General features: G+C 40.5%; 1 protein-coding gene across 1 annotated transcript in view; it reads left to right on the top strand.

Annotated features, from left to right (window-relative positions):
- The window catches only part of LOC105455485 (sialoadhesin-like), a 197,246-nt gene that overhangs the window by 18,461 nt on the left and 158,460 nt on the right, over positions 1 to 20,325 (top strand). Inside the window, exon 2 of the mRNA XM_011698854.1 lies at positions 6,636 to 6,768. Coding sequence (XP_011697156.1) covers positions 6,636 to 6,768 — 133 coding nt within the window. The remainder of the gene's footprint in view (positions 1 to 6,635; positions 6,769 to 20,325) is intronic.

Genomic DNA, 20,325 nt, shown 5'->3' with positions numbered 1-20,325 from the left:
GACACATAAATTTTAACACCAATCTTTGTTCTAAATAAAAAATATTTAATTAAATAAATTATTTAATTAAAATAAGGTAGATAACAATTAATTTTGTTTTAAAACGTTTTCAATTATTAATTCCATCGTACTATTTTCATTTATCCGTCGTGTAGCACATGACATCTGCCACTTTGTTAATAGATTCTTGTAGCTCTCCGCTAGACTTTTAGTAGAGCTCTTCTAGGAGCTAAATAAATCTTCCGCCTCTTAGCCGCACAAAGATTTATGCGACACGAGAGAGACATATCCGAGGCGAAAACTTAAGCCGCCTTAAGCGAAATATTCATCTATTCGCCGGAAATGAATTTCGTACACGGAGCTCTTACAATACCCGCGACCATCGAGGCGGCAGCGACGAGCTCGCAGCAATGCCTGGGATTTCCTTTGCCGACGCAATTCGTGGCGTCGGAAAGTTTCGGGTCCTTTGTCGCGCGGCAACGGGCTTCGATTCAGCATTTTGCGTCCACTCCCCCCACCCCCCCCTACACGTTCTTGGCAAAAGCGCGCCTTTTCTCAAAACTTTCGTCGTCTCGCTCACCGTGCTTTTTCAAACGTGTCATTTTCCTTTACTGCAGAATGGGAACTCCTAAAAGCTGATTTTTGCAAGATCGTGCAGCGATTGTGCGTCTTTCGCCGCGTGCCGCGCCACGCCGCGCCGTGTCGATGAAAGTTATATGCGAGAACACGTCGTTCCCGCTCGAATAATGCCGAATCATCGATTTTGACTTACACGTGCATGCAGGTCCGTGCTGCCGCGTCATGCTGTTATCGATCGTTTGAAAAATGATATTCAACGATCCACTATACCGGACACAATCAGCGCACGGTTCTTACACCGAAAGAGTTATGGAGACTTTTCGATTTCTCCAATTTTGGCGACAGTTATGAATGTTCTATAGAGAACAAATATTTTTTGATATCTGCAGCTGAATATTTTCTGTTTGAAGTATAATGTGATTTGTAATAACAAAAAATCGAATAGAAATCGATTTAATAGACATTGAATGTCAAATAAACAATCAAATTTTTTAAAATAGATAAAAATGACTTTATGTGGTCCACACGGTGTAATTTTTATATACATATAAATATAAATACGTTATAAATAATAATAATAATCATAATTCAGGTTATTATATGAAAAAACTTAAAATAATTGAGTAAAGGTGAAAAATATTTTAAGATATTAATTACTATGTAATTGCATTGACATTGATTCTTGATATTTCGAATTACTTTAAGTTTGATAAATTTATCCTATATATTCTTAATTAATTTTGAAGCTATTTATTATTGTTAGATTGACATATAAAAACTCAGAGGTAATTAAGGTAGCTACGACTTAATCTCCCTTTTAGTCTATCTTCACTCTTCATTCTTTTATCTCTTCGGGCATCTTCTCCCTTTTCTCTCTGTTTCGTCGGTACGGGTATAAGGTATGGAAAAGATATTTCATGCGGTCCATTCCTTCCGTCCGTTATTCTCGTGCGCGCGGGCCGGAAGGCAATTACCGGCTGAGAAATGTCTACAAAAGTGGAACGTGCGGGGTGGAAATTTCGGTAGGTCTCGTGCCCTTTGTGCTCAGGCCGCATTTTAATTGCCCTGCCTCGGTACCCTTTCTCTTCTTTTTCTCCGTGCCACGAGAGAGTGTCACGGCCAGACCTTTGCGAGCTCGAGGATGCCATGAAATATGATTATTCGATTGGCGCTGCGAAGGATTCTTCTTAACACTACAAAGAGCGGCGGGAGTAGAACCAGTAGTAAAGCATTTAATTTAACTTTATTTTAATTGTATCGATGCTTCCACATTTTAATCCAATCAATTTTGTACTTCTTTGCACTGAAGAAATTATATTAATATTATAACGATCGTAGTTAATTTGTAATAGCTTAAAATAAAACTCAAATATATTATTTTTGCAATTTTGAAAAATTGTGCACAGGGTAATAATAAATGTAATAAATTACGAATTTAATGGAAAAAAAAATAATTGAAAGAAAGGATTTCGAATATATATGTACATATAAATTATAAATCGATAGATTATGTATCTTAAATAGCGCCCATTAATAGCGCCAATGATGTGATCACTACTGCAGTAATTGCTGCTTCACTGAGCATTGTAGAACAAAATTGTTCTTAAATGGCGCTCACTATAGCGCTATTTCTTATCAAAAAAAGGTAAAACAAAGGTTGAAGAAAATTCCTGAACTATTTTTTTCTACAATATTCAATGAAGCTATAATTATCACAGTAGTGCCACAGTAGTGATTGTTTCTCATTATGGAAAAATTGGTTTAGGACTTTTTTCGACTCGATTTTTTCTAAAGAACAATACTATATAATTAGTGGGCGCTATTTAAGACACACTCTGTATATATTTAAATAAGAGAAATGACGATAAAGTATTTGAACAAATGCGCGCTCTTGCACTTTTCCATTTAATTAAGATTCATGTCAAACATCAAAGTTCATCGCCGTTGGAAATTTAGTTGCGTCACAAACGAGCACAATTAATCCAAACAAAAATCTCGAAATAGTTAAGGGAAGGCAAACGCACTTTCCTTCCGCGACCCAGAAAATAAACAAAGAGTGATATTTAGCCAGAGTCGCTCCTTTTGCGCGTTTCAACAATTCCAGCGTCTGGCAGGGAGGTAATTACGTAATAAGAAATCCGTCAGAGAATCTCGCGGCAGGTGATCTCAAACAACAGTCTTCCGCGAATAGCCGGCCTTCGTGGTTTTCCGGTTTTGTTAATTACACCAGTCAACGGAAGTGTCACCGGCAGAGCTTGGCCGGCACTTCCGCTCGACAACGTGTATGTAGAGCGTCATTGTTCCACGAGAAATTTAATTTAAATCGCCGCTTAACACGGCGTCCGACGGCTAGCTCTAATGCGGCGCTGTTAAAATGAAACGGAATTTTTTTTCTCGTTATTAGATAACGAAGTTTGCATACATAATTAATTGTAAATTATAAACACTGGGCTACATTATAAATTATCGGTGGAAATTCAGAAAAATAAGAAATTTATAAATACTTATAATCGCGTGTTTTAAAAGTATTTTTATATGATACATAAAATTCTCCGAAATTTATAATGTTAATAAACAATAGAAAATGACAATAAATTTGTTATTTGATATTCTTAAATACATTTAACTTATAATTATATATAGGTTATATATATGTTATATACAATAATCCGGCGTTTATGTATCAGAATCTTAAAAATTTATTGAAATCCAACATTTATTTTTACCAAGATATTTAACATGACATTTAACATTAAAAATTAGAAAAAGACTCAGTAATTAAATTTTTAGGTACAAAAATCCGTTAAAAAATACAAAATAAAAAAGGAAGTCTATATATTTATTTAACAATACTCTCCGTATTCTGTAGTATTTTAACGTAGAACAATCCTTGTCAAGCATTCGCAATGGACGCACGTACACAGCACTCCGAAACACGTTTCGTCTCCGAGTGCCGCGAAAGCAAATCTTGTAAATTCAACCGCGTCTTAGAATGTAATCCGAGTCGGTTTTATTGTTCACGAGACAATCTCGCATGCAATCTGCAGAGCCCTCCGCTCACATCGTTGAGTCGTTGAGACGCGTAGTTTTGTCTTCTCCCTTCCCCTCCCGTCGAATCCCGCGAGTGCAGTTCCATAAAATGGCATTTGAAAGAGTCTTCAGAGCCCCCGAGTCCTGGATAACTGTCGCGTTAGCACGCCGTAATGCGGCGTGTAATTCGTGTATCGATAGCTCGTTACATGCTCGGCAAGAGAGACTCCGAAGCGAGAAAATCCGCGACGCGGCAACGTCGTCGTCGTCGTCGTCGTCGTCGTCGTCACGACGCCCTTCAGATGCAACTGTTGCTGTGCCGCAACCGCCGCCGTCGTTTTTATTTGGCAGACGGCGATATTTCGTTTCGCAAGATATCAGCCGCGACTATAAATCCCTCCGAAGCAGAAAATCGTAAAGTATTGAGATACCCGATATTTCCACGTGTGTAACGTATGTTCTTGCGCATTACTTTGCTCGCCGCTCATTCGAGCATACATGCAAGATTATGCGAATTGAAACGCTCAACTATACGAGTATAGAATAACAATCCGTAATTTATATAGATCTATGTACTGTTTGTTTGTTTGTTTGTAAGGTTTAGTTACATTGTGAAAGAATCGAGTAGACTCTATTTTTTTTGTTAAATAGCTCTTATATGCAGACACCAATTGATTTTTATTTCACTTATATACACTACATACGTTGGTCCATATAGGAATTAAGTACCTTTCATAAAGAAGGGCGAGGCTTGCAAATAAGTCAGTCGTTTGGCATTTAACGATTTACGAACATTTATTAACGAAAAGAATAAATAAATAAATAAAAGGACAAACATATTATACAAAATTAAAGGGTTTTAAAAGTGACGGGTATAGAATAAAATAAAATAAAAGAGTAATGTTATTTAGGTATATGAAATGTATATAAAAGCAACTCTTAAAACATATTGATTTATTAGTCTGATATAATTTTACTTACTTGGCTATAATCTTACTAAGAACTTTATTTGTTTTCTCCAATTTACATTGAATCGCTACTTCGTGAGACACTTTGTACAGAAAGCAAAGTTTCTTATTGATTACAGATAGTCTCGGTTCAGTCAATGAAAAGTCAATAATTCCAGGCTAAGTAAAAAGATTGAATATATAGGAAACTATTTTATGTAAACGTATTTTAACTGTATAGCATGCTTGTCAGCTTGAAAGCCATAACTAAAACATCTTATCTTTCCTTCAATATGTATGCATATTCTCTCTCTCTCTCTCTCTCTCTCTCTCTCTCTCTCTCTCTCTTTTACATGGAAAATTTTATACAAATATAAAAACGTTAAAATGCCTTGAGTTTTCTTTCGAAAAATGGGCAAATCTAAACACAGTCTCAGATATCGCGATGCGCATGACAATGTATGCGCTGCATACCGAGATCGGTGGCTCTTACGTTGCGAATTTCCCCAGCTCCCAAAAGGACTTGTATAAAGTCATTGTAACGCCAACATAAATGTAATACGTGTTCCTGTGACGAAAATGTATGCACGGGACTCCTATCGTCGCAACCGCCGCGCCGCGCGGCGTCTACTTGAGCGAATTCCAGACGAGAAAGGAGCGGTGCCGTAGAACTCCTTCCCCGTAGAACTTTCATTTTACGACTTTTGCGGAAAAGCAAAATGCAAAATCGTCCATGAATTTCCCAAATCGGTGTGCCTGGTACCACGACGCAAACACATTTTCGCGTCCGTAACTACGGCAGAGATTCAGACGATAAATCCTATTCAGGCAAATCCTATATTTTTATATTCATTAATATTAATGATTTCTCGTAGTAGGTAAATAGCGGAAATACCTTTTTGACACCGCGGGAAACACTGTTGCAACTAATTAGCGCAAATATCGTGTCTCGTTGCACTTCGCGAAAGATCAAAGGTCACGCTTCATTAGCCGCAACAAAACCACACTGCTTTTAGCGCGGATCGAAAAATTCCTACCGGGGGATAAGGATTATTAAAGGCGAGTACGCGCCAAGGGATTATTCATGAGTCTTTGTGGGAGATAAAAGGAGGTTATACTCGATAAAAATCTGCATTATTGTCAGAAATGCTCGTCGACGAGCTGATCGGTCGAGCGACGGAGTAGAGAAAGTGTCGTGAACCGTGTTTAAGGAGCCACTTTAAGTGGCATAATCGATTTTCTTCATACTTCCCCCTGAGTTAATCTTATTGCTGCTTGCGTTTCTTCAAAAACCGCGAACGTTATAATTTTACAGATCGATAATTCGCTTTACATAAAAATTTATGTATTGCGGTACCTACATATAAACGTCATATTAAAACGTAATATCGACATGTATCAACAACAAGAAAATAACATTCCGTATTTTTGCGGGAGCGTTATTACCCTAGGATTAAAGCTCGATGTTGTTCTGGCAATTGTAATTGTGAACGAAATCATAGAAAACGCATATAATGTACGAGAATATATTCCCAAATAATCTTGATTTATATACATAGTTTGAATGTATAGCGGAGAGAAACGCGCACATGTTTCGATGTCATGATAAAATATCATATCCTTTTTATGATAAAATATCATAAAAAGGAATACATTATGTTTAAATTACGCAGAGCTACCCAGGTGGTGTAATCTCGAAAACAACGATTTTAGATAGACAAGAATGTTATGCGCCGCGCTTGATTTCTCTAATATTAACATTAAACAGTCATATAAAGAATCGCACGAGATTTGAATATCTCGTGTATTTATCTCGAAAATGTATATACACGCAGATATCCCGAGATTGGTGAAAAATTGGAGTTACGATATCCGGGAATCTTGTCAGTGATATCAGAAAGAGCTTTTCAAACATCCTCTCGAGGGATTTGAGGGTTCGTTGTATCGCCTAAAAAAAAAAAGATCCATAACTCTTTGTTATCCAACGATTCCTCTTTGCTTCATTACTCTTCGTTTTCTCGCGCGGCGCGGAGTTGGACGCTCCTCTGAATGAGACGTCGATGTGTGTGTGTGTTCCAGTACCCGTGGAGTCGATACAGGGGGTGGCGGGTCAGAGGACGATCCTGCCGTGTAACATACAGCCCCGCGAGTCGAATGACGCCGTCTCCATGGTGCTCTGGTTCAAAGAGGACAGCGGCGAACCTCTGTACAGGTAAGCCGCATTGATATTTATGAACGATGGCCCCCGGAGCGCTCGTTCGCTCCCGGGTCGACGCGAATCTCTATGGCGCCATAGATTTCTAAGCGGACTTAACCGTTCGAAGAACCCGCCATAACACGGATAGCGCGCGGCAAATACGTTAGACTTGACGGTTATATGCAATGTCAGGGATCTCCTTTCTAAGATAAATCATTGAAATCCTTTTTTTATAATGAGTATTATGTAGTTATACATAATTTTTGCGCTGTTCATTTTAATTTAAAGTCTTATTGTTTTTGCATATAAATAAATGAGGCGTAGATTATGTATGGTTATATGCGATGTCAGGAATCTCCTTCCTGAAGTAAATCATTAGAATCGGTTTTTTTTTATGACGAGTGTTATAGTTATATAATTTTTGCGCTATTAATTTAAAGTCTCATTGTCGTTGCATATAAATAAATAAAATATGGAATTATGAAATCAAATCAACTACAAATAGTTTAGCTGAGATTATTAAAAAATGTTCTCTAAATGCAAAAAAAAGTTGAATAATAGCTTCGCTATGTTCTGGCTATAAAACTGTCTTGTATCTTTCGTGAGAAGACACGCGTTACGTATGCGTCGCAAGGCGATTGTGCGCGGCATGACGTTACATTACACATGTCGTTTTGATTTTCTCGTCGCGAGCGTTATGGGAAGAGAGAGGGAGAGAGAGAGAGAGTCACGTCAGTCAGAGAGGTAACGTCTTTATCGAGTAAACGTCACGAGTCATTTGCGTCATGTTACGATCGTGTATCAAATTGCGGAATAAAACGATAATTTGCAATAACTTCGTTCGGTTATTACCGCGACGGCATTGTCCGGTCTTTATTGATATTGCTATGTCAAGTGGCAACCGTGATATTACTCGTTTTAATATGGATATTCGGAATACGTTGTTTGAGCACCGCGTCGCCCGAGAACGCATCTCCGATCGGAATTTTACATGAAAATAATTTAGTAGTTAATTAAATTCGCCGGGGTAAATTTAATGCTATCGACATTTCATGCGATCTAGCTTCTTGTATTGACATGTGTCGAATGTGTCGGTCTCTATTCCGAGCTGCGGATATATCAATAATCATCAATACTGGCTGGCTACTCATTTCGAATTAAATTTAATTTTGATAAAATCTCCATCATCATTATTAAAACAGCATTACTGCATTTTCTTGCTGCTTATTCCGTATAATGCGTTTAATCGCTTTATTGACGGAACGCAGCTGTTGCTTAAGAAGCAACAGCTGCGAGCTAGCGAAATCTTCATTGAAATATTATCTTTCTTCGTTTCACCCTTGAGTTTTAGATATCCAACTCTTATTCCTTGATATCTAGTGACACCTTTCGATGAAAGGATCGTATTTTATACTACTTTAAGTATCTATATGTTTCTGTAACGATTTTTCTGCAGGTCTTTTGCGGACACAAACCTTTTATGTCCGCCGCGAATGAAAAAGAAATTCCAGACTTTGGCAACTCGAGATGCGATGGCGTGCGCTCCACCTTTCGATTTCCACGTTTTCGATCTCGTTGCTTGTATATATCCTGTTAGTTTACCGTTCCGGTACGTCGTCGTCGCGGTGTACGCGGGGACTTCGAATACGAGGAAACTGCGATGGAGCAAGGATTTCGTTAAGCCACAAATCGGCCCCGCGTTCCATCTGTTATACGTTACTTCTCTCGACAGCCAATTCGATCCTCGTAAATATCGTCTTTATTGAGCAACCCCATAAAATCCGGATCACCGGTTCAAGCTTGAAAGCATTTTGCGTTTTTATCGCGAAAAATACTTCGGCCTCGCACCGCACGTGGAATTGTATCCCGCAAACGCGTGCAATTTTATTTATTTTCCATCGGGTTTGATGACTAATAAAATCACAAAGGCTTTCTTTGTTGCTGTTATCTACTTCAATTCTTCTGAGAAATTGCTCGCCACGTATTTCATAACTAAAACGAAGTTGTGTGTGCGGCTCCATAGAGAGAATTTTTGCTTGATATCAAATAACGATTTCACTCGCGCGGAAAACGTGTATTTTAATCTTCATTAAATCTTCGATTAAAGATAACTAACGTCTGCGCCTCCTCAAAGAGCTAAAATTTCTAATCAACCTTTTAGGATAATTTAGGTCGGATATTAAATAACTGCAACAGAAAATGAGACTTGCTTTTGCGCTAACGTTTTCAATATTTTTTATTTTATTTTTGTGCCGCATATAATCCGAGTATTTCTAACATTGTTTCGAAAAAAAAACGAGAGTTTCCGCCCTAAGCGTTTTTTTTCCGCAAAAACGAATACGCGATTACGTGCGGAAAACAACAGGCCTTTGAAAAAAAAGAGTAGGTATATGCCGAACTGTCGTGGCATTATTATTGGATTTTAGACCAACAGGGCTGCGAGTTGAGCTATACAGAGTCGACTCGGGCGGAAACCACTGGCAGTGCTGTAAACAGATTTCTCCGACAGCGTGATTGCATCGCCGTAAATAGCGTTTCTTGCACGACCACGGATTTCTTTTCGTTGTGACATTATCGAGTTACGCAGAGTGTCGCGTTTTGCATAACCCGGCGGGACCGTCGGGAGGCAGTTCCCGTCGCATAAATTTCGATGGACAGTAAGATTATTGTGCTTTATTTAATTCGGCGAGTTATTAACGTTGTTACGGACAGCGGTCGGGTTCGATTTTTCTTACGGTACTTTTCGACGATAAGCATAGTATGAGTCGCTTATTTTGAATGTATAGTTTAAAAATATTTTCAGACAACCTCGGCGTGATTTTAATGTGATTTATTAATACCTCGCGGTATTTTTACATTTCTAATCACAGTCAGATATATTCGACGAAGTTTCTTCTATACTGGATTTAGGACAAAGTTACTAATGAACGCCGGCTAAGTCGGGACAAAGTCGGGGATAGAAAACTGTGATCCCCGTGAGCGTAAGAGAAACGGCGTCCCGTTTGAAGGAGCTGCGGTTTTATCTCAGCGACGATATTTTAGTTTTAACGGTATACAATTGCGGTGTTCAGTGTCGTCGTAAAATGTAGACGCGGAATCGTCGCGGCAGTAAGCGCCAACGAAAACGGGCTTTCCAAAACCATTCTTCGTTCGCACGGCAACGGATCATTTCCTTGTGCGGGATGCGGAGCTTTAAATTCTCTTTAAACGTCCCCCGACGTTCGCCGAACGAGCTTGCGTTTACTACGAGCGAACGCTCTTTCGCGAATAAAATGATACACTGACCTACTAAAAGCGCGCGAGCTGTGTACATTCCTGGATAATGTACGATTCGCGATAAAAATATTAGAATTTATAGGTGACCCGTATTTCGAAAAAAAAAAAAATTACGTTTGACGTTTGCACAAATCACGGCACTACATATTGCGTGTTATTTATTGCCTCAAGTATTAGATTGCACATACAACGATTATTTTTTTAGATTTTTATGTTAATATAGATGAATGGAAATTGTGATTTTTTACTATCAGTTTTAATATTCTTATTGTAGTATGATATTTCGAAATATGTTAAAAAATACGTATTTTCTGTTTTCCGAATCTACTCTTTACTTTTTCATAAGCATTCAAATTCAATTTCTTGATATTGAAGCGAGAACAGAAATAATACAGAATTTAATAGAATTTAATATCGTTCTTAAATAATTAAGAACGATATTAACGGTAATTAATTATTAAATGTAATTTAGTTTGGAAAATATCATTAAACTAAATTTAGAAAATTAATAATTCATTATAATCAATAGAATTAATATTGAAGAATTATTTAAAAAAATATAATAAACTGTAATTTTTAATAAACTGCGGCAGCATTCGCAAAATTAAACAAGCTATCGATATTCTTCTTTTGATAGTCTTTTTTTTCTAAAATGAAAATAATAAAAAAATTTGTAATTTTACAAATGAAACTATGACAAATAGTGTTTATGTGTTACAAATTAATAATTTTCATAACGATTCATGTGTTTGCCGGAAACCAATAATATCATTAATAGATAAAGTGTTTATTATACCCTTGGGCGTCAAGCTCTACACCAGGAGGATACATTAATTAGCGATATTACCGGATGACCAGTATGGAATGGATATGTAACAACTATATAGAAATTAGAATTAGAATTAAGCTCAATAATAATTAAAATAAATATAACTAATAACAAATGCAGATAAACAGGGTATCTTAATATACATATGCCTACTAATTATATACCCTCCACTAATTATATAGCGTTATTCCTTGTAAAAAACTGAGTCGAAAAGTTCTAAATAATTTTTTTCTATAATGCTCAATAAAGCGGTCACTATTGCAGTAATTACTGCTTCATTGTGTTTGAGAAAAAAATGGTTCTGTAGTGGAAAGTAATCAAACAGAGAAAATTCACGTAGCGCGAATTTATGATAACGGGTTATTTTAGGAAAATTAATAGCGAAAAAGGAAATCGTCAGATTGATTGCGAGTCGCGAGCCGTTGAGACGTGTACGATTTTTTAATAAATAAATAAATACTGCATACAAACATTAGTTATTTCGTCTTGCTATAGTTCGGACTTTTTTATTCAATTTTTGTAAGGAATAGGACTACATGTTACATTAGTGAGCGCTATTGAAAAACTATTTTTGTCTACAATGCTCAATGAAGCAATAATTACTGCAGTAATGATCGTGATCGCTTTATTTAGCACTGTAGAGAAAAACGATTCAGCACTCTTCGACTCAGATTTTTTACAAAGAATGTATAATTAGTGGGCGCTATTTAAGATACACCTTGTATAAGGAACATAATGACAATGCAGCAAGATAAATTATTTACTAAAATAAAAAAACAAGAAAAATAAAAATGTTAAATCCGCACAATTAATACACACACTGTTTGCATACAGATTTATCATGCCTAGATTTAATTTCTACTATTTCTAGTTTTTCAATAGAGTAACAGCCGCATTCTACTGTGTTCTTAAAGATCAAAAACTCTGCTGAGAAAGACACGCTTAGTCACACATCGATGAACCAAAATAAAATTCGTAATGTATATAAATTGGATTAGCTTCGGCAGTGATTTTACAATGAATAACCATGATCCGCGGATAGCGAAAAAGTAAATACACGCAAGCTCTCCAATTACACGCGTCGGTAGATTATACGGCGTAGTCACGCACTTAGCGTCAGACGCATCAGCTAACGAGAGAATGCCACTTGGCGAGGGCGCTTAACCATGCGGGATACTCGTCGCGAATGCAAACGGGCGTGCCCTCAACCCCCTTAAACGCGAGCAACGTGATATCGCAGCCGGGGCGCAGTTTTACCCCCTCGCCCTCCACTTCCCATCCCCTTCATCCTCCGTCGTTTCATTCTCGATCTCGAGCGCCCTTTGAAACGAACACATCGTGATTGCATTTTCGACGGCGCACTGTGCGACATAAAATCGTTTCTATCTCATTGCAATCAGTCGCGGATATAAAATTTCAATTCCGGCAGATACCATTAAACCTCAAATTAATATTCTGACGGAATACAGTCAAATAGAATTCAAGTGATGATTTTGCAGTATGCCCGTACATCGAATATTTAATCTATGAATCACGTTGCTTTTCATTATTTTTGATTGAAAAATTACCAATGTCTTGATTTTTATCAAACAAAATTTATCTTTAAATTAGTAAAAAAAAACATAAAAGTATGTAATGTTTCTAATTTTCACTGATAATATTTTTGAAAAATTTTATTCACAGAAGAAGTATGTATCAAATAAACTTTTTGTGCTATCATCGATTAAATTGGATTGTACTTTACTCGCTAATTTCGCTAGTTTCAGTTATGAAATGTTTTGCTGTGACATGAATATTTAAGTGTTACACAAGTAATTATCATGTCATTAGGAAATTTCAACTACGCGATGATCTTTTAGGCATAAATATTCCATTATCTGACTGGCTCATCTCACACACAGCGGAATTACGGTATCACTAGTAAAATTCGTCTGAAATGCGCGATCGCTTTTGTGCACTGAAAATTCGCTCGCGTTCGCATATCATAAAAGGCTGATTGTGAGGGGCGATAATTTATGGCTAATTGTTGGATCGAACAATACGTGTTTACGTGTTGCGATATTATAAAGCATCGTCGTTACAGCAATAATGCATGCTCGCGGGACATTATCGATATATATATATACGTAAGTATATATTATTGATGTATATTTCCTGCTCGGTTACGGAATAACACTCGTTTAACGTTTAATATGCACGCGCGCGCACAAAAAGCTTGCACACAACAACGACGAAGGGGCAGAGCTCTGATCGATCGAGCACACCTGAAAATTACCCTGTGTACGAAAGCTTGTAAGATAATAACGTCACCTCGTAAATCTGTTGGCTGAAAACCCTTCCCAACGATACCCCTCCGCCTGTAGGAAGCGCTCCTCCCTATAAAATATTCTTCCGTTACCTCACCGTGTTGGTGTACGATCTTGTCTTAATCCTTTCTCGTTTTACGCTCTTTTCGTTGTCCCGCCGCGCCCGCGTTGGTCATAATAATTTCAAAAGAGTAAACCAGGATATTTATTTTTTCCCTTAACTTTTTTCCCCTTAACTCGGGTATAGCCCGACCAGAGGAACATTTAAGTTAATTTCGTGGCAAAAAAAGTAAGACCCCTCTCTTTGCGGGACCTCAACCTCACATTTGCATTTCATTTTACCTGCAACCATTTTTCTCCGGCCGCAAAGAAGACGGCGGAAGTCCCGTCGAACGCAGGCTCGCCGCGATGTGTGTAGAGAACAGGCGTCTACCTATGCAAATGTCGTCTACCGCGAACGCAAAGCGGAGCAGTAGTCTCCGGTGAGTACACTGCACGACCGTGTGTACCGTATGTTATTGCAGCTTTCATCGGCGGGATCTACCTCGCTTCGAGTTTCTGCGAGCACGAGCACGAGTGCGCGCGTGCGCGCGCGCGAGCGCACGAATTCCGCGTAATTCCTTCTGGCGCTGACTGGATCAATTGTGCGCGAGAGAAACTTGGCGAGTTTCGCGGCAGGCGGCTGCGAATGCTCGGGGCTGTCCCTCTCTTCCCGTCGAACGGAAGTGCTGATCGCGCTGACACGCTGATGGGGCTGACACCAGGTGTTAACGCCGCAACTCGCGGCGCCGCCGCGCCGTGGCGTCACCGCGTCGTTGTGGAAACGATCTCAATTGGCGCGAAAATTACGTCAAGTCTGCTATTCTATCAACGATGAGCGACAACGTTTGTCTTAGGGATCGTCGCGCTATTGTTGGCATTAATAGAATTGTCTTACTTTTGCACCCCCTGTAGAACTGAGTCTCGAAGAAATGAGGGGAGGAAATTCGTAGATGGAAGGTTAGCTGAATATAACTTATATGAAAATCTATAATGTATCTGCTCGATGCTGAATCGAAAACCATCAAAGATCTTTGATTTTAATTCTTGAATGTTCTCGTATTTTTCGTTAACCGCAATAAAGCATTCGCTGCCTGCACTTGTCTTGAACTCGACGTCTTGAAGTCGTTTCGCTGAAGTGAAACGTAAGCACCGAGCTAACGAAGCCGCGCGAGATTACCGCTCGTGAAATCACCCGTTATCACCGATGGTCGGAGACCATTTCCTGCACGAAGGGATTACGACGAGTCTGACATGTGGGTGTCGCCGTTTGATATATCGACATTGCTTGCGACGCCAAGTGTCGCCGGTACCGCAATCAGTTAAACGCAACCCCGCGCGCGGAAACGTTCTCGATCGACGAGTCAATTGTCCTCCCCTCCCCCCCCCCTCTCCACTTTCTCGACCCTATTGTGCGGCGAACTTACGTAGTAGCGTCGACGGATGAAATGGTACGCACGTATACACCTGTGTGTGCAATACGTACGCATATATACGTGTGTGCGTGCGCGAGCGTGTGCGCGTGTCGCACGTGGCCGGATACGCGTACCACCGGCTGGAATTATCGCGCCATTGTCCGCGTAGTTACGCGACATAATGGCGGATTTCTCGTTGCGATACGCCCGAATCGGCAAACCGTGCTGTTCCGTTATTACGCGCGATTTTTACGCGTCGTTATGCTCCCTATTGACACTCGCCCCGGATTAAAATAACTGCGTCGACCTATAGTCTATACCGAAACGAAATCACGGGGCCGGCCGCGCCGAAACAAAGGGGTAATTATCTGGGCTATTCCTGAGGTCGATTGCGACAATAATGACGGTGGATTAAAACTAAGCGGACACCGTATTTTCGGACACCGAATGACAGAAACAATGGCGGGCGTTTTAGCAATGAATTTATGAGGATCGATAAATAAATATCTCGCGTGTCGGTTTTTTTTTTTTTTGAAGCGATTATGAGCTTTTATTGGAAAATGGAAAGCAATTCAAAGTTGTATTTTACCGTTTAGTCCCTGGTATCGTTATTTCGACCATAAATTACCTGAAATTCGTTGCAAAAGCGAGGTAATACAAGGGGCTTATTTGACAAGCGCCAGGCAAATGTAATTACGGTAAAATATGGTTATAATGGTAATTAAAACCCGACGTATGTAAAACCAATTTAATCATGGGATGGGTAACATTAAAAAAAAACATCTAATCCTACGCGCGGATTACGGATTCTCTGGTGTGTAGGGGTTAATACTGTCTAGTGAACGAAGACGTTGTCGATACCGCAGTCTGACCGCACTCGTTCCTCGACCACTACAGCGGATTCCAATGCCCGCTACCACTGCGGGAGCGACCGCATCGAGTCTACGAGCACCGGTGCGCGACATAGATTTTGCCATAACCGAGATGGGAATAGATACGGCCAAAGTGTAATCGTATAAGCTTCTCCTAACCGTGGAAGTTAAGGAACTCTAAATTGATTACACGCTACAATGTCTGGTAGAGAGATGTAATGAAAATCATAACTCGTCTCGCCCGGAGCCACGAAATAATTTACATGAGTGCTCGTGACGTAAAATGAAAAGAAATGGGAGGACAATTTTTGGATCGAATTTTACCATCGATGGATCAGAAATTTTAGATGTTTAATGATAAACGTTTTGCATATTAATGTTCGAAGAATAAGACAAAATCAGTGAAACGTAAATTGATTACTTTCCCCGAGCAGCTCAATTAACTCGATCGACCGTAAAATCGGGCGTTGAAAGACACGTATACCTATATAATACCCGTCACCGGATTTAACACTAATTAGGTGTGAAACGCAGCGACAACGACAGGAATGTCATTGGCGCGTGCGCGCGCGCGCGTATGTAGAGAAATCAATAGATCTAACAAAGCAGCGAGCTATCGCCGATCGCGGTTTCATTCGACGAATCTGTTGGCCGAAATTGCTACAAAGACGCCGTAATGGGTGCAAGCCGCGCCATTGAAGTCCTGCGGACGGCGCGCGGCGCGGCGGTGCGGGGTGGATGCCAATTCGGTCCAGGTATTTAGTCATCATTGCGGTCTCCCGAACCGCATTCGACTCGCGCGGACCACTGTCGAACTGCGAGAGATTCGGCGATAACTGAGAGCGCGCGCGCGCGCGCGCCCGCCCGCGCCTGCCGTAGGAACATCGAAATCGCTCGTCCCGATGATCCACCGTAACTACCGGCAGATGGATATGGCGATCGGTCAGGGGGAGGAGGACCCATTCGCCGGTCGACGACCTCGTTTACAGCTGCGGCCGCGATATCGTTGCGGTTTCCATCGGCCGGCCGCGTGGCGCGCGCGCGTACGTTTCCTACGTCTAATAAATGATGTCAATCCCGGGGTATAGCCGATACTATGCCGCCCCGGTGCGGCGCGCGTTCGATAAATCATATGACTCGACCGTCCACGATCGTATCAAGTATTTGCAATTTGCGATATCATAACCTCCCCTCCTCCTGTCCCCCTCCCCCCGGGCCGCTTTAGTACGAAATTAATTCCCGGCTCCCGAACCGCAAATGATGTAGCGACCTATTTGCCCGCGCTCGCGGAACGGATCGCGCGCCGCGCCACGCCGCGCGGGATCCGTCCGTCGTTCGTTTGCGCGTTTAGCCGACCGCCACGCGCGCCGGTGCATATATACCGAGAGTGGAGCGCGCGTTAAAATCGGAATCGTCGTTTTGCGTCCATTAACTTGGCCGAGCTTGTTTAATTGACATTTCGAAAGTCGGAACAGTTTCGCGTTTTCGAGAGTGCCCGGCGCACTCGAGTGGACGATTGATAAGTGTTGGAACTGCACCGACACAATCGCGAATATCGAGAGTCCCGAGTTGAGGGAGTTTGAGGCCTCCTCTTCAAAAAGTTTTCGGAGTTCGGGAGTTTGGAATATTTCCACATCGGGAATTTCTCCCTACCAAAAAAGTATATCAGCCGCCGCGGGAATTGGCGTACAATCTTTCTCTCTCCCTTTCTCGTGCTTTCTTTCATCGTAAACCATAATGACGACGTTTGCATCAGCGCTTCTTCAGAAAATGCAATCGACATTTCGAATGCGGGATCGACAGGATTGCAGAGTGCGGAAGGGGGGGAGGGAGGAGAAGGAGGAGGAAAAAAACAGACATTTTCGCTCGCGCGCGCGCTATGCCGTCAACTTTTTCGCCACATTTCCCGTCGATAAACGTTAAATGCAGCCGGCTTGACGCGCATTACGGAAACGCACGTCAACCCGCCCGAACGTCAAATCGATTCTTTCGCTCTCGCATAATGCTCGTGTGCGCGATCTGACAGTCCGCCCCCTCCTCTTTCCTTCCTCATTCGGCCGTTCATCATATATATATATACATATATATATACACATATATGTATTAACACGCACACGCGGCGCTGATAAACAGCTGGCAAGGATTCAAACGTGTTTATCCCAGGTTTTCACCACGAGCATTTTAACCGCGGCGAGATGACGGGAAAAATAGTACAGCGTCGAGTTTTGCGCGGAAAAACCGAGCAGCGGTATGCGCATGTACGTATGTGTGTATGTATGTTTGTGTGCCGTGTGTGCACGCGCGGTTTGCACGCGATATTTCACGTGAAACACGAAAACGTGCCGCGGTTCACCCCAGTTCGAAAGCAAAAGTCACGCGTTTCATCGAGCGCTGATGGCTCTTGGATACGCGGCACAATGGAATCGCATTTTTTTTCTCTCCCGATTCTTTTTTTTTTGCTGATTGCTATTTGCAGCGTGTTCAACCGAGTTTCAATCGCCGCTATTACCGCGAACTAATACAGAGACGCTTCTCCTCTCCACCGCTTTATTTTGCAACTTTGAAATTCGAATCGGATAATGTAATTCGGAATTAACGACGTTACGCGAACGTGGCTCCTAAGCTCAATGGTTTCAGGAGTAATCGAATTTTAAGAACAAGCGAGTCCCCCCGCGTTTGTAAGATACGAAGGCAAGATGGGATAGAATACGGTAATAAATGCAATTGAAATTATTAACTCATAGAATCAGATGTACAATGTATTTCTGGAAATCTACGAAATTATGGTAAATCTTATTTATATTGCATAACTGTTAAAAATTGGAAAAAACGTACAATGTATACAAATAGAAAATTAGAATTGATTATTGCAAAACTATCTAAATATAAAAATACAATATATAAAACATATTTAATTATATCATGTTTCTATATTTCATTCTTGAGAGAGAAATGAATCAATTAACATTAAGAAAGTTAAAGAGAGTTTTTGCTTTTAAGCAATTAAATATTATGGAAGCACCAAGATCCGCTTTGACCATGTTGGCGTTTTCCCACCTTAATTGTTTGTAACATTCCATTTTAGCTTATTGATAATTCTATTTATGACTTATCTGTTGTTTAATTAATTACCATTGTCACTTCGCCGATAAATAATTTAAAAGGAAAGTTGTACGATTAGCAAACTCCACCTATTCTTGCCAAAAAAATCGCAAAGGAATTTTTTTACGGAAACACAACGCCAATTCCCGGTCGTTTCGCTAACTTCTCTTCGAAATGTTAAGATCGGGGATAGTAAAATTTGATACGTTCCCCTCGAGATGGGTGCTCTCGGTTTATTTTTGTCGGCTATCACGTGCCGCCGTTACCGAGTGACGACCGTTCCTCTCGTAACGTGAAACGATCCGCATTGCCTTCGTCATTCTTGGACACAACGGGCGCGGCTCTCTCTCAGCATCGTCCCCCCATTTTGATTTCCCCGGAGTCATCATCGTCTCTGTCTCCGATAGCGATCACGATTCCTGTCATAATCCCGGATCGCGTTTCCGAGAGGAAAAAAGTGGCTCGTTGTTTTTTTTTCCTTGACAATAAATGAAAGCCACTTTTCCCTCCAACGTTTCTTCGAAACGTTCCTGCACCTGGCGCGAACCCTTTTTCTCCCTCCCTTCACATCCTTTCTTCCTCTCTCTCTCTCTCTTCTCCTCTCTCCGTTTCTCTATTTGCAGAAGCTTTACCTTTTACGGTTCTGAACTCTGACGAATAACCCAATTTCCGATTTTCTAAAAACACTCCTTCCCCTCGGCATGACTCGAGGAGAAAGTCCTGCTCGCCGGCACGATGGATGATCAAAGAAGAAGAATGTTTTTGGTTCTTTATATCGGATTAAAGACGTTACTCGAGAGTTGTATTTATTCTTCGTCGGTGATCAAAGGAATCCCCCGGCGGACTCGCGGAATTTTCATAACTCCATTTATGTGATAGGAATCGCTAACGCGGGTTCATGAACGTCGCTTCTTTATTTTAATGCGTTCAGAAACGTTTTTATTTACTCGTACTTTCTTCAATAAGTAGTTCCTTCCTCTTTCTTAATATAAATAATAACGTAAAATAATGCTATGGTAAATGTATTTATTTTACTAATAATTTTTTTTCACCAAATCTTTAATCATGTAATGCTGAATGAAAGTTCATTATAACAGTGATATTTATCATAGAATACTGATCGTTTTTATTGAAGATATGATAATTAATTTCTTAGAAAAACAATATTTATCTAAAATACCTGAATGCACAAATAATGCGGCATAAATTTATAATATTTTTGTCACAGGAGAACGCTACCATCAGACTTTGCATTTTTTTTGTTACAATAATTAGCACGACAGTGCATAATTTGAATCAGTACCGGATGGCAAAAGCGGTAACCATGGCGACTGAGCGTCGGCTCGGATTCAACGCCGCTTCTTGCGATAAATTTCTCCCCGCGGGTATAAACGCGGAGAGCGCGTAGCTCTCGCACGGAGATAGTACGTATGAATTTTTCCACCACGGGTCACATATAGTTTGCAGGTAATTAATTAGCGAATACCATCGCGCACTATTCTCCTACGCAACGCTCGCGCATTTGTCCTCTGCCTCTTTCTCTCTCTCTCTCTCTCTCTCTCTCTCTCGGTCTACATTCTCTTTCTCTCTCGTCTTTCACGCTCTTATACACTGTGTCTCTTGTATTCCGCAAAGCGGAAACTCATCTCTCGGTAACTCATTAATTTGATGTTGCTTTGCAAAGAGAAAGAGAGAGAGAGATCCGTTTCAACACTCGTGCGTTTCTAGGTGAA

This window comes from Wasmannia auropunctata, unplaced genomic scaffold, assembly GCF_000956235.1.
Source record: "Wasmannia auropunctata unplaced genomic scaffold, wasmannia.A_1.0 LD335903.1, whole genome shotgun sequence".
Classification (NCBI taxonomy): Eukaryota; Metazoa; Arthropoda; class Insecta; order Hymenoptera; family Formicidae; genus Wasmannia; species Wasmannia auropunctata.
Note: the sequence above shows the minus strand (reverse complement) of the source record. Positions and strands in the feature narration are given on the sequence as shown.